The 14005-nt window shown below is 44.8% G+C and overlaps 2 protein-coding genes across 3 annotated transcripts in view; both read left to right on the top strand.

Annotated features, from left to right (window-relative positions):
• Positions 1-14005, top strand: part of TAF5 (TATA-box binding protein associated factor 5) — a 543784-nt gene that overhangs the window by 163554 nt on the left and 366225 nt on the right. The gene's annotated exons all lie outside the window — the stretch shown is intronic.
• The window catches only part of LOC137436359 (recQ-like DNA helicase BLM), a 99898-nt gene that overhangs the window by 31325 nt on the left and 54568 nt on the right, over positions 1-14005 (top strand). Inside the window, exons 6-11 of one of the 2 annotated variants that reach the window (XM_068130064.2) lie at positions 3267-3646; positions 5563-5736; positions 8104-8222; positions 10061-10174; positions 10271-10369; positions 11002-11150. In XM_068130064.2, coding sequence (XP_067986165.2) covers positions 3267-3646; positions 5563-5736; positions 8104-8222; positions 10061-10174; positions 10271-10369; positions 11002-11150 — 1035 coding nt within the window. The remainder of the gene's footprint in view (positions 1-3266; positions 3647-5562; positions 5737-8103; positions 8223-10060; positions 10175-10270; positions 10370-11001; positions 11151-14005) is intronic. The other variant, XM_068130065.2, reaches the window with a different exon arrangement.

Here is a 14005-nt window from a genome sequence, read left to right on the forward strand (position 1 = left end):
GAGTCGGGAAAGACTTCGAGACATTGCGGGACTTGATCCTGGTGGAGGAATTCCAGCAGAGTGTCCACGAGGACATCAAAGTGTACCTGCAGGAAAAGAAGGTACCAAAGTTGTGGGACGCAGCCACCATGGCAGATGATTATGCCTTAACCCACCGAATAGGGGTCCACGAACCTAACTCCTCGCCTAGATCTCCGCAGGGGAGGTGGGGAACAGCAGGTGCGGAGAACGACCATACATGGCGGCGGCCTCGAGATGATTATGGGGACAACTATGATACCCCACCGGTTCGAAATCAGAGGGATGCGGGCCCAAGACAAACTTATAGTTCGGGGGGCCCGAGGCAGACCCCGAGTTTTCCTCCGGGCCTACTTGCGCGTTTTGCAAGAAACCTGGACACTTGATGTCCAGTTGTTACCTCATGAAAAGGGACAACCCAGAGCGGAGTCCGACTATTACAACTCCGAATGCGATGGCTAGCGTAAGAAATCGCCATCAAAAGGGTTACCAACCATTTATTTCAGAGGGGTTTGTGTCACTGGATGGAGCCTCGACTAACCGGAGACCGGTTAGGATATTGAGGGACACAGGGGCCCACCAATCTTTAATGCTTGAAGGCATTTTGCCATGGTCCGAGGAGACGGCAACGGGGGATAGTGTTCGTTTACAGGGGATCGGGGGCGGTGTTAGTGCTCCCCTTCAGGTCATCCAGTTGGAGTCCGATTTGGTGTCAGGACCGGTCACCGCCGGTTTACAAGCCACGCTTCCTGTAGAGGGTGTATCTGTGGTTATCGGGAATGATTTGGCCGGGGGTCAAGTTTATGGTAACCTGAGGGTTGGTAAAGAGCCCAGCAGGGAAAATAACACCACACCAGCTCGGGAGGGCGACCAAAGTGCCAAGTTATTTGTAGGGGGACTGAACTTCAAAACAGAGGAAGAAGTTCTGACCTCTGTCTTCAACAGATATGGGCCGCTGGTGGAAGTGCGGTTGGTAAGAGACTGGGAAACGCAACAGTCAAGAGGGTTCGGCTTTGTCACGTTTGCCAGCACAAAAGACGCCAGAGAGGCAGAGAAGAATTGGAATGGCAAGGATTTGGAGGGTCGGACCATAACAGTAGGGAAGGCATTTCGTAGGCGTCGAGAGGTCTACAGGAGAGGACAACTGGGCGGTAGTTTTGGTAGTGGCCGAGAAGGAGACCGCTATTCATGGGACTACAGGGACCAGTGGTCCCACCCTAATTATTAGGGAAGTTCTGAGAAGTTGAAGCACTGAAGGCGGCGGAGCCGCCGAGCCCAGATTCCTACACGAATTAACCGTGAACGCCGTTCCTAAAGGCGTCCATGTAGTGAACTTTCATGCACGGACTAACCGTGAACTCCACGTTCCTCAAGGCGCCCATGTAGAGAACTTTCCTGCACGGACTAACCGTGAACTCCGCGTTCCTAAAGGCATCCATGTAGTGAATACTCGGCTTGGCCTCCCGGAAAAAGTGCTATCGAGTTGCTTAACTTTGGATCTTTGATCAACCCCTTAACCTTCATTCCCAAGAAACTGACGGGCAAAGTCAGAGGGTCATGAGATGGAGTTTGATTTGGCAGGGACAATGTCGTTGTTGGTACTTAGTCCAGAGGGAGTAATCTGGAGGGGTTGTGGTGAAATTTTGGTTGCTTTATTGTTAAGTGATAACTGTGCCCGGGGGGAACGGATAATGTGGGGCGTGTCGAGTTATCTGGTTTGTTTCTCCAAATTGGCCGGCAAAGAAAGTTTTCGCTGGGTTCAAACTTTCTTTCTTGAAGGGGGGGAGTGTTACATATTTATGTGAATGTATGTGAATTACCATTCAGGTCTTTGCTTATCCGTGTGTAGTATATTAAGTTGTTGTGTAGTTGTTGTGGTTGGAGGGTCAGGAGCCCTTCTGAGGGAGTGGCCGGAAACGGAAGAAGAAACGACACGAGGAAAAAAGGACGATTATTATTCTTCATCGCCCCGCTCCGACAAAAGGTGGGATCGACCTGGCGCTGCGTGAAACAGCGGCGTTCCGAAGCCTGTCTGGCGAGAGGAATTACCGGAACGTGTACCGGCCCGGTGGAGACGTCAAGTTGACGTGGGGCCGTGCATCGAACCCGCGTCTGGCCCCGTTCGCGGCACCGTCCAAACAGACGCGTGCGGGTCGCACGATTGGGGCCTAACGCGCCTTGCAAGCGGCGTGGGGTTTGGCTTGCTCTACCGTATCCGCTTCGCGTGGCCACGAGGGGCTGCAGCCTCGGTGCTTGGTACGATACCTGCCCGGTGGAAACACGTCCACCCGGGGTTCGTTCTACCGCCCGAGTGCGGTGACGGCGACCATCATCTTGGTCAGGAGGGGCCCAGAGACATTGTGCGGGACCGAGACCGAAAGGGTGTCGTGAGTACTCACCGGGACACACGTATATAAGATGGCCATCTTACTCATAGGAAAGTGCTTGTGAATTGGGAATTGTTGATGGTTGTATATGGTTGATTGCTCGGGGAAAATCTCCGTGGTTGTGTCATTGCAATTGTATGGTCATTCCCATTGAAATATATCCTTGAACGTCAGTTGTCTCCTGGGGTGAAATTCATATGGATTGCGTGGCGAAAGCGCATATTTAATACAGCTTTCTGGCGAAGTTCCTCTCACGGTCCGGGGGTCACCGAGACCAGGTATTCACCGAGGGGACCACGTAACAGTTGGTTGTAGAAGTAAAAATGAATAAAACGAAAAATTTCTCCACAGTGGATGGAAACAGCCTAATAACTATGGAATGTTAAACAAAGATGAAGTGATTAAGTTTTGGGTTCAAAAGGTCAAAGGCCTAAGGTCAAGTGACCTTTAATTTAAAATCTGTGTTGCCGCAATAACTTGTGAACCACTCTATGTCAACCATTCTTAACACACATATGGACTGTAATACAAAGATGAAATTATTCAATTTTTAGATTGACCAGGTCAAAGGTCATGTGCCCTTTCAAAACCATTTTGCAGACCATAACTCGAGTTAGAAGTGTCTGATGTGTCTTCTACTTCTCTTTCTCTCTCTCTCTCTCTGAAGAGACTTCAATTTTTCATGTGCCTTTTAATTGAGATGAAACATAATGGTGGTTTGACATCTAACATGGCGGATTGATATCCACGGACTCATTCGTGACAAATTCTAATCTCTAATTCATCTTGTGTTGATATATTCCAATGAAATTCATTATAAACATATTGATCTTTCTTACTCTTTTTATTTATGTTGTTCAGACGGAGGATTCTATCCAATTTTAGTGAGATGGAGCGATCTACGGGTCGTCTACCCTTTCTTTTCTCGACAAAGGCCAATTCCAGCGTCGGAGAGCAGAATAATGTTCAACGTGTTGCAGAAACTAACGATGTGCAGTTTGTGGCACAGCTCGCTCTACCTTCACCTACAACACGACTGAGCCCACAATGCCAGCCTATGACAACCCCCTCAGTTGCTCATTTGGCCAACTCTCGTACTGAGGTCTACGATGTAGATGCTGATTTTGATTTGGAAGATATCCAGGAGGATTGGGCAGATGAGGTGTCATATGCCGAGGCGAAACCAGACACAAATCGAGCCCCTGGACAGCCTAATACCGTCCATCATTTGCCGTCTCTGAGTAAGTGTAATGTATCGACTCTCAATTCTTGAACATCTATATTATAAAAGGAGCCGTGTCTGTCTGTTTGTTTATTGTGTTATAGCTTGAGAAATGTTATAACTCATTTCAATAAATCTAACTACGGTGGATTCGGGTAACTCCCGGGAATGTTTGTGAGCCAAAAACAAAAACTTTTTTTTTTTTTAATGGGGACATGGACAGGCGTGTGAAAACTGCAAATGCCAACACGTGATGTTGGTTATCCCTGCACGGACAGCAGGATCTCCCAGGAATTCCTTTTTTTTTTCCCCCATAGTTTAGCCATCGCAGCAAAGATTGGTATTTCCGTCAGCGAAGCGGCGCGTCTTATATTCTAGTTCATGATAATATGTGAGGTTTTGCTTCATTCTTTTTTAAATACTGCTTGATGAAAATCTTGCAATTTTTTTTTTTTTTTTTTGTATACAGAATCGAGGCTCGTGAAAGAGCTAACATTTATCAAACAAACAAGCAAAAAAGTATATAAAAAGGGGAGCGGTCGACAAGATGGGGAGAGAAGGGGAGGAAGCACACAAACACAACGTTTGAGAGCAGGGACATCGGGAGATGTGTGGGAGGGAGAGGGCCTGGGGGGAGGCAGGATAGGCATAAAACGCAAGGACACCAAGTGGGAGGGAGAGGGCCTGGGGGGAGGCAGGATAGGAATAAAACGCAAGGACACCAAGTGGGAGGGAGAGGGCCTGGGGGGAGGCAGGACAGGCATAAAACGCAAGGACACCAAGGACTTCCAGGAAAGAAGTCGGCACCTCAAAAAAGTGGATTTGGGGTGAAATTAGCGGGGGTAGAAAAGATCAAGGTTTTGGATTGGGGAAGATAAGAGATGGTGGTGAACAGCCGTTTTAAAGACCTGGAGGGAGGAGTGGGATTGAAGAGAGTGAGGGAGTTCGTTCCAGAGGTGGGAGAAAAGAGGAATGAAGGAGTGAAGGTGAGCAGAGAGTCTTGATTTTGGCAGTTTAACCATAAGAGGGTTGCAGGCAGATCTTGTGCGACCTGTAGGACTATTTGGGGGACAGAGCCCAGAGAGAGGTGGGGGAGCAAGGCCGGAGAGGAGTCGGTAGAAGACGGAAAGACCACCAACCTGCCTGCGGTGAGTAAGTGAAAGGCCCTCGGAGATAGCGTCATCGCGGGAGATTCCAATGATTCTGAACGCTTTGGTTTCAACAGCGTGAAGACGAGCTGGGTGTGAGGCAGCAGCACCAGCCCAGAGGGGAGAGCAGTACTCCATTGAGCTGCGGATGAAAGCCTTGTATGTGGTGAGGAGCTCAGGTGTGCCAAGGAAGGACTTCGCACGACGGAGGATGCCCAGTCAGCAACTGGCTTTGGAGGCCAGCTTGGAAATGTGGTTTTCCCAGGAAAGATCATGGCAGATAGTGAGACCCAAAAGCTTGAGTGACAGAACTTCATGGAGAGGATTGTTGAGAAAGTGGATGGGAGGGTTTTCCAGTCGGTCTTTAGGGAGAGACATAGTAAGAGTGTGAGATTTGTCAGGATTGAAAGACATGTTCCACTTGTTTGACCAGTCTGTGATTTTGTCCAGGTCTGCAGAGAGTGAGGAGGCTGCAGACTGCCGATCTGAGGGATAGGAGAATGTCTGTTGGAGTCTAAAAAGCCACTTTCTTAAGCCACACAGATCTTACACACACAGACCACACACAGACCACCACACACAGACCACACAGATAAGCCACACAGATCTTAAGCCACAGAAGTCTCCACAGAGAGATAGGAGATAGGAGAATAGGAGAATGTCCTATTCACTGCAAAGTCAGGTTAATAAATTTGGTTATATGTTGTAAATGGTCACAATACATTTCATCCAAACACGGTTCGTGTAATCTTTTTCTTCTCCTTTTCTTCAATTCTCCATATACCAGTTACCACTCAAGCCAAAGCCGCAGATCCTTTAAGCCGATTGGATTACCCTCATTCTGCCGAGATGCTGAAGGTATTCCATCACCGCTTCGGCCTGCATCACTTCCGTATCAACCAGTTGGAGGCTGTGAATGCTGCGCTGCTGGGCGGAGATTGCTTTGTGCTTATGCCCACCGGTGAGAACCCGTGCTCTGACATGCACCGGCAATAATGTTGGTTTTGAGCTTATGGTAGAGAAGCACCAGCGGATCTCCTTAAATTAATTTCCTGTTTCAATTTACAGCCCTCTCTGGCAGCCTTCCTTTGTTTCAGTGGGCCCTCTGAATTTGTGAAATGTGAATTGCACTTCACTATTGTCAATCACATTTTTTAACTGAAGGGTGTTAAATGAAAAATATGCAGTTTAATTTTTTTTTTCCCTACAGAGAGCATACTACAGCATACGTTTAAAGGTGGTTCAACTTGGACGATGTCTTTTGCTCTTAAATGGCAGCTTTAATACGTGTAGTGTTTGCAATGAAGATCCATAACAATGTGTTTCTTGCTGTAATGCATGTACAGCACTGAAAATGAAGAAGGTATTAAATGACATATGTGTGGGTGAAGGGGGCTTCCTATATATATATACTGTACTGCATAATCTTGTAGAACGAACACGATTGTACATAGACGAGACGGCTCATTGCAGCTAACGTCTGCAAACCTACTCCCTGTAATCTACCTACTCAGCAAGCCCTTCACACATTCCCCTCTACCCCTTCACACATTCCCCTCTACCCCTTCACACATTCCCCTCTACCCCTTCACACATTCCCCTCTACCCCTTCACACATTCCCCTCAACCCCTCCATCCAGCCATATTGTTTTAAGTGAAAGGCCTTTAAAACCACGAAAAACCCATTTTCTCCGAAACGACTGAACAGATTGAGGCCAAACTTTGCAGGGTGAATCGCATACCCATGATGAACAAAGTTCAGCGAGCATGACATCATAAGTCACATGGTTTAGGAGCTATGACGTTTTGAAGCATAAATCTTTCAAGCATAGCTCCTCCCTCATTTTTGATCATATCGAATGGAAACTTCACAATTATGTTCCCCATTTCAGCATGGTAAAATGCCCTTTTGGAATTTGCGATAGCTCACAGGGAATTGCAGCGATAAATAAATGAACGAAAATATTTTAAAAATCGTATCTCTTGATCTGCTTCATTGATTGACGTGAAACTTTATAATAAAGTAGAAGTCATGAAATGGAACAAGTGTGCAGAATTTCAAGATGATTGGATGTACGGTCTGGAAGCTTGAAGTTGTTATTGTGTGAAGAGGAAGAAACTATCCATTTTATCTTCTCGAGCCCTGTGACTTTTCAGTGTACCTTTAATTATGATGAAAGTGCGGTTGTATGAAAGCAACGTTGTATCAAAGTGGGGTTGTATCAAATTGTGTCTGATTAAAGCGGGGTTGTATCAAAGCAGGGTTGTATCAAAGCGGGGTTGTATCAAATCGTGTCTGCTGAAAGTGGGGTTGTATCAAAGCAAGGTTTTATCAAAGGGGGGTTGTATCAGTGTGTCCGATGAAATGGGGTTGTATCAAAGCGTGTCCAATGAAAGCGGGGTTTTATCAAAGGGGGGTTGTATCACAGTGTCAGTGTGTCCGATGAAATGGGGTTGTATCAAAGCATGTCCAATGAAAGCATGTCCAATGACAGCAGGGTTGTATCAAAGCGTGTCCAATGAAAGCGGGGTTTTATCAAAGCGTGTCCAATGAAAGTGGGGTTGTATCAAAGCATGTCTGATGAAAGCGGGATTGTGTCAAAGTGGGGTTGTATGAAAGTGTGTCCCATGAAAGGGGGTTGTATCAAAGCATGTCTGATGAAAGCGGGATTGTGTCAAAGTGGGGTTGTATCAAAGCGTGTCCAATGAAAGCATGTCCAGTGACAGCAGGGTTGTATCAAAGCGTGTCCAATGAAAGCGGGGTTTTATCAAAGCGTGTCCAATGAAAGCGGGGTTGTATCAAAGCGTGTCTGATGAAAGCGGGGTTTTATCAAAGGGGGGTTGTATCAGTGTGTCCGATGGAATGGGGTTGTATCAAAGCATGTCCAATGAAAGCATGTCCAATGACAGCAGGGTTGTATCAAAGCGTGTCCAATGAAAGCGGGGTTGTATCAAAGCGTGTCTGATGAAAGCGGGGTTTTATCAAAGGGGGGTTGTATCAGTGTGTCCGATGGAATGGGGTTGTATCAAAGCGTGTCCGATGAAAGCGGGGACGTTTCGAAGCGGGGGCGTGTCATCACTGCCCGCAGTTATAAAGTGGCAGTTCTTGTTTTGATTAAAATTGACTTGACGCATGAATGCTCTATCACACGAAGTGTGAAAGATGTTTGCTTGGTACATTATACCAAGATATACTGGTATTATAATGTACAAGCATAGAAATATGGTAGAAAGTCTTTGTAAAACGGTTTCCATTACTTGAAATTGAAGTTGGAACATGTATGTTGATTTAATTGATATTTTAATTAATCCTTGCTGCTGGTTCCAGGTGCAGGAAAGAGTCTGTGCTACCAGCTTCCTGCATGCTTGTGCCCAGGGGTCACCGTTGTGGTCTCTCCGCTACGCTCACTCATTGTGGACCAAGTGCAAAAGCTGACGTCTCTGGATGTATGAAGCACCTTTTAAACATCGTGCAATCTGTTTACATTGGAGTCTGGTTAACCCAGGTGATGCCGCTAATCGAATGTATATGACGGCTCTTTGTGCCCAAAGGCACCTTGCATTGTAATGTATTACTTGGACTACAATACATAATTCCCAAGTATAGTGCATCGCTTCAAGCCTGGTGTTGGCTTAGCGGTTAGGGTGCCGGCTTGGGATCCTAGGATCCTGAGTTCGAATCCCGGTCGATCGCTAAATTAACACCAGGGGGGTTGACTCAGCCTGTCATCCTTTCGTGGTCGGCAAATTGAGTACCAGCTTGCTGGGATGAATGATCCCGGTGTGTACCCCGGTTTAGAATAGGTACACCGTATCCCTGCGCGCATCGTAAGAGGCGACCAAGGGTTGGCGTCAGGAAGGGCATCCAGCCATAAAAACATTGCCTCAAACAGGGAACCATGATTGTCATGGGGCTAACCCCCGCTGTAGCGGGAAAAATGGCCTGAAAACGATCATTCATTCATTCATTCAGTGCATCGCTACAACAGCACCAACATGACTTGCTCGTTCCAGGATAATTCCATTGGTCAATAGAGGCAATTGATGATGACAAAGAAATAAAATGAATGCGCAGAAGGGTTCGAGGTTTTATTTTAATTTTTTTCTTCGTCTTTTTTTAAAAAACCCAAACTGCGTAATCTATCGATAGAGTATTATGGATTGAGGTGACACAATTTCTCAAAACTGGTAAAATGACTGCTGTATCTGCCATTAAATATGCATTACATTGAAACTTGCACCAGGATGGGGAGGAAACTCCTCCACCCCTGTCCGACACCCTCCACCCCCGTTTCGTTTTGTGATTCCCGTGTAGATTGCCGTAATGCTTGAATCATTTTTTAAATGTTACATATCTACAGTGTACGATGGCTGACTCCACACACCTCCATTTTGATTTATATGCCGTTCAGGTTGAACCTATAACATATCACAATCGCCATGCTCTACCTGATCTTCCAACGACACAGTACATAAAGGCCTCAGGCTTCATGCATTCATGCTTCACCTCCAGGCCACTTCGGACAAATTTGCAAATTTGACAAATTTTCCGTTTATTAATAGAGTAACCTCATCTTCGTAATAATAATAATAATAATAATAACGTAAATAATATATTATAGTAAATATAATCATAACACTGCAATCCCTTTGTCGTGATAGCAAACGTACTGGATTGAAGCGGTGTATGGTTCATGGATGATGTAATGTGAAGTGGTGTATTAATTATCGCAGAAGTAAAGAATTGGCCTCGGTTTATTAATACAGTAACATCTTCTTCATAATAATATTATAGTAAATATAATCGTAACACTACAATCCCTTTGCTGTGACTGCAAAGTTACTGGATTGAAGCGGTGTATGGTTGATGGATGACTCGATGAGAAGCGGTGTATTAATTATCGTGGGAGTAAAGACTTGCAGTACTTCAAAACAATTTAATACTTACATTATTTCCCAACTGGTATCCCCAACCAGGTCATACTATCCTCTTCAACTGAAGTATCAAACTACACCGCTGTTAGACTTTCAGTCTTGTTTTTGTTACAATTTAATTATATGCTTGAACACTGGAACACAAATCATCTTTTTGTCCCTTTCAAAACCCTTCCATTTCGCAGGACTTGGACAAAATATTATGTCATTTTACATCATCACAACCAATCAAATTTGCCACTCGCAGACTCCACCCATGTCCTTGTTTCTCTAAACTATGTAGGTAATGTGGTCCATGAACTCTCTCGTTTGTATTTATTTATTTATTTATTGATTTATTTACTTTTTAGATTCCTGCCACGCATCTTACTGGAGGTGTGTCTGAGAGAGACTCTGTAGCTATTTACACGCAGCTGTGCAAGGAGGAGCCAATAATAAAGCTTCTCTATGTGACCCCAGAAAAGGTTTGCACTTTCACAATGGGGGAGGGGGAAAGTTGATAGTTTTAATTTTGGTGTGCCAATTCTTTTATAAGAGCCATTGCTTGTGGCCTGTTCCAGCTCAGCATAAGCATGCGGCTCCAGTCTGCCCTGGGTAATCTGTACCAGAGGGGACTCTTGGCTCGATTTGTCATCGATGAGGCGCACTGTGTAAGCCAGGTAATTCAATCTGTACCCAACCCCCACACATTACTTGCTGCTCACACTATTCATGATTTTTTTCCCCCACCTTTTCATCTGAATCATATGATGATATTTTGACGTATGATTTATTTCATATATGTAATATAATCCATGGAAGTCTTGAAACTGATATGTCAACAAGATTACTGTGATGAAAAAACAATTCATTTACAGGGTGATAATTGTAATCATCGTCGTCCTGTACTTTTATCCAGTTAATTTTTGCCGAATTGTCAACACGTGACAAAATCAACTATCCTGCAGTTTAAAATTGAATGCTAATGCTTTTTTTTTTTTTTTTTTTTTTTTTTAAGTCTAATGATTACATTAGTATGATTCTCCATGCTGCCCTGTATTGGTTGTATTGTAACAACCAATGAAATTGGTTTGACATACCATGATGCTGTTTAAAATGCCTTTAGTCAGTGTAGTGTACTGTTTTTTTTTGGGGGGGGGGGGGGGGGGGTTTCAACAATGTGTGAGCGCCCAGAGGTATTGCCCCTGTTGTTTTCAAAAAGTGTGGGGATAATTACAAAACCCTGTTGCACATTTATTCATACATGAGGATAACCCACACGCTCACTTGAATGTTTTTTGTTTTTTTGAAGTGGGGTCATGACTTTAGGCCAGACTACACACGCCTTTCTGAGCTGCGCAGCCGTTACCAGAAAGTATCCATGATGGCACTGACTGCTACGGCCACACCAAGGGTGCAGAAGGACATCCAGCACCAACTCAAGATGCCCAAACCTCACATGTGAGAATTGATACACTCAGTACATCAAACACTGTCCATTCTGACCTGTACCCATGGGTTTCTTTTGGATTAAGATGCTGGCAACATAGGTGATGTACAAATCATCCTCGTACGACAGAGCTCCAGACCCTAAAACGTTCGACAATCTGAATGAAATGCACAATGGTTGATATTGCATTGTTTTTTTGTTTTTTAAAATCACTTCAGTGTTTCTTTATTTATTTACCATTGAGCTTCATTGTTCCTGTCCAGGCAATTCTTGAGAAAAATGCCAGGGGTGTAGAAAAGGCGCCTTTATATGGTATGTGCCATGTGGCAAAGTGTAGAAAAGAAGGAACATTCCATAGCTTATAGATAATGCCAAACAATAGCAAAGAAGGGACATTCATTCAAAAAATCTTGTGTGCATGCTGGACTACCCTTGTGTTCTTAGGAGGAACCAAGTATTGCTCTAGAAAAGTTCATATAAAGGGGCGCCAATTTGATTCATACGGCTGCATGAAGAAGTAAATATATTTTATTTGCCAGATGTGGGGCACCCCTTTATATTAACTTTTCATAAGAGCATTACTTGGTTCCTCCTAAGAACACAAGGATAGTCCAGCATGCACATGAGATTTTTGAATGTCCCTTATTTTCTATTGTTCGAAATTTTCTCCAAGCTATGGAATGTCACTTCTTTTATAGAGTTTTCCACATGGCACATACCATATAAAGGGGCCTTTTATACGCCCCTGGCGTTTTCCCCACGAATTACTACCGCAGTTGAAATTTTTCTATGTCCAACTTTTTGGGTATCACCCCCTATGGGCCCAGCAAAAATAGCACATGGGTCCTTAAGCTCACCTGTATCAGGAGCAACAGTCACTCAAACCACCCACAGATCCCCTCAGACTCTGATATTTTAATGCCGTGAACAAACTTCAGGACATCATGGGCGATGAAGGTTGTGATCGAGTTTCATTGGAATCGTGTGTGTAGTTTTGGAGAAAAGAAAAAAATACCTATTTTGGGTGGGGTCAAACCCCCCAAAGACCCCCTAAGACCTTGATTTTTTTTTTTTATGCCGTGAACAAACTGGTGCATCACGGTTGAAGAAGGTTGTGCCCAAGTTTCATCAAAACCTTGTGTAGTTTCAGAGAAGAGAGCAAATACCTATTTTGGGGAGGGAGGGGAAAAAACTCCCCGTAGACCCCCACAATGAGTGCAGATTTGGATGTGATCAATACATCTTTGTTAGGCATCAGATATGAAGCTTATGGCCAAGTTTTATCCAAATCGTGTGTGTAGTTTCAAAGAAGAGATGAAATACGTATTTTGAGGGGTCAAAATCCCCCCCACCCCCATCTCCCAGTAGACCCCCTTAACGAGCACATATTTTGATGTGGTCAATACACCTTCGTTAGGCATCAGATATGAAGCTTATGGCCAAGTTTCATCAAAATTGTGTGTGGAGTTTCAAAGAAGAGAGCAAATACCTATTTTGAGGGGTCAAAATCCCCCCTGCCCCCACCCCCGTAGACCTCCTCATTGAGCGCAGATTTTGGATTTGTTTTGAAAGCCATTAAATAGACGTATTGGTCGATGTATATTCCAAGTTTCAATGTTTAGCCTTTGATATGTGAGTGCCGACACATTTCGGGCAGACGGACGGACAAACGGACGGATAGACAGACACCAACGTGATTTCGAGGGTTTTCTAAATATAACTCACGAATGCATAAACGATTGGACCCAGATGGAATTAAAGGAAGATGGAAGAGATATATGGAAATGCTGTTGAATGCAGAGAATGAATGGGATGGCAACATAGAGAGTAACCCAGTTTTAGGACAGGCAGAGAAGATAACTGAGAAGGAAGTTGAGGAAGCGATAAAAGCAATGAAGAGTAGAAAAGCGGGAGGGCCGACGGGAGTTGTGGGAGATATGTTGAAAGCAGCCGGAAGTTGGGGTGTGAAGAGAATGACAGAGATCTGTAATCTGATGGTGAAAGAAGGCCGCATTCCAGTGGATTGGGAACTGAGTACCCTCGTCCCTCTATACTAGGGGAAAGGTGACCCTCTGGACTGTGGCTCGTATCGAGCGATAAAGTTATTGGAGCATGGAATTAAGGTATTGGAAAGGGTGTTGGAGAGGAGGATAAGGAAGAAGGTGAAGATCGACGAAATGCAGTTTGGATTTATGCCAGGAAGAGGAACAACCGACGTGCTTTTTATTGTAAGGCAGTTGCAGGAGAAGTACATGGAGAAGAGGAAGAAATTGTTTCTTGGGTTTGTTGATCTGGAGAAAGCATTTGATAGGGTTCCACGCGAAGTAGTGACATGGGCATTGAGGTAAGTTAGGAGTGGAGGAATGGTTGATCAGAGTGGTGATGGCAATGTACAAAAGAGCGTGCACAGCTGTAAGGACGAAGGACGGGAACAGTGGTGAGTTTGAGGTGAAGGTGGGAGTGCATCAGGGGTCGGTACTAAGTCCACTACTATTATTTGTAGCTGTGATGGAGGTGCTGGCTCAGAATGTACAGGAGGGTTTACCGTGGGAGTTGTTGTATGCAGATGATCTGGTGTTGATTGCGGAAAGTATGGATGGACTGAAGGAAAAGATGAACAAGTGGAAGGAATGTATGGAGACAAAAGGTCTGAAGGTGAATATCGGAAAGACGGTGATGGCAAGTGGTAAAGCATGTGGTGAGGTGGAAAGAACTGGGAAGTGGCCGTGTGCTGTGTGTAGGAAGGGTGTCGGAGTGAACTCCATTCAATGTACAATGTGCGCTGAGTGGGTTCATCAAAAATGTAGTGGTCTGAGAGGGTCATTAACCAGTGTGGCAGCTACATTCAAATGTAAGGTGTGCACAG

The sequence above is a fragment of the Myxine glutinosa genome, chromosome 11 (assembly GCF_964187855.1).
Source record: "Myxine glutinosa chromosome 11, kmMyxGlut1.1, whole genome shotgun sequence".
NCBI lineage: Eukaryota > Metazoa > Chordata > Myxini > Myxiniformes > Myxinidae > Myxine > Myxine glutinosa.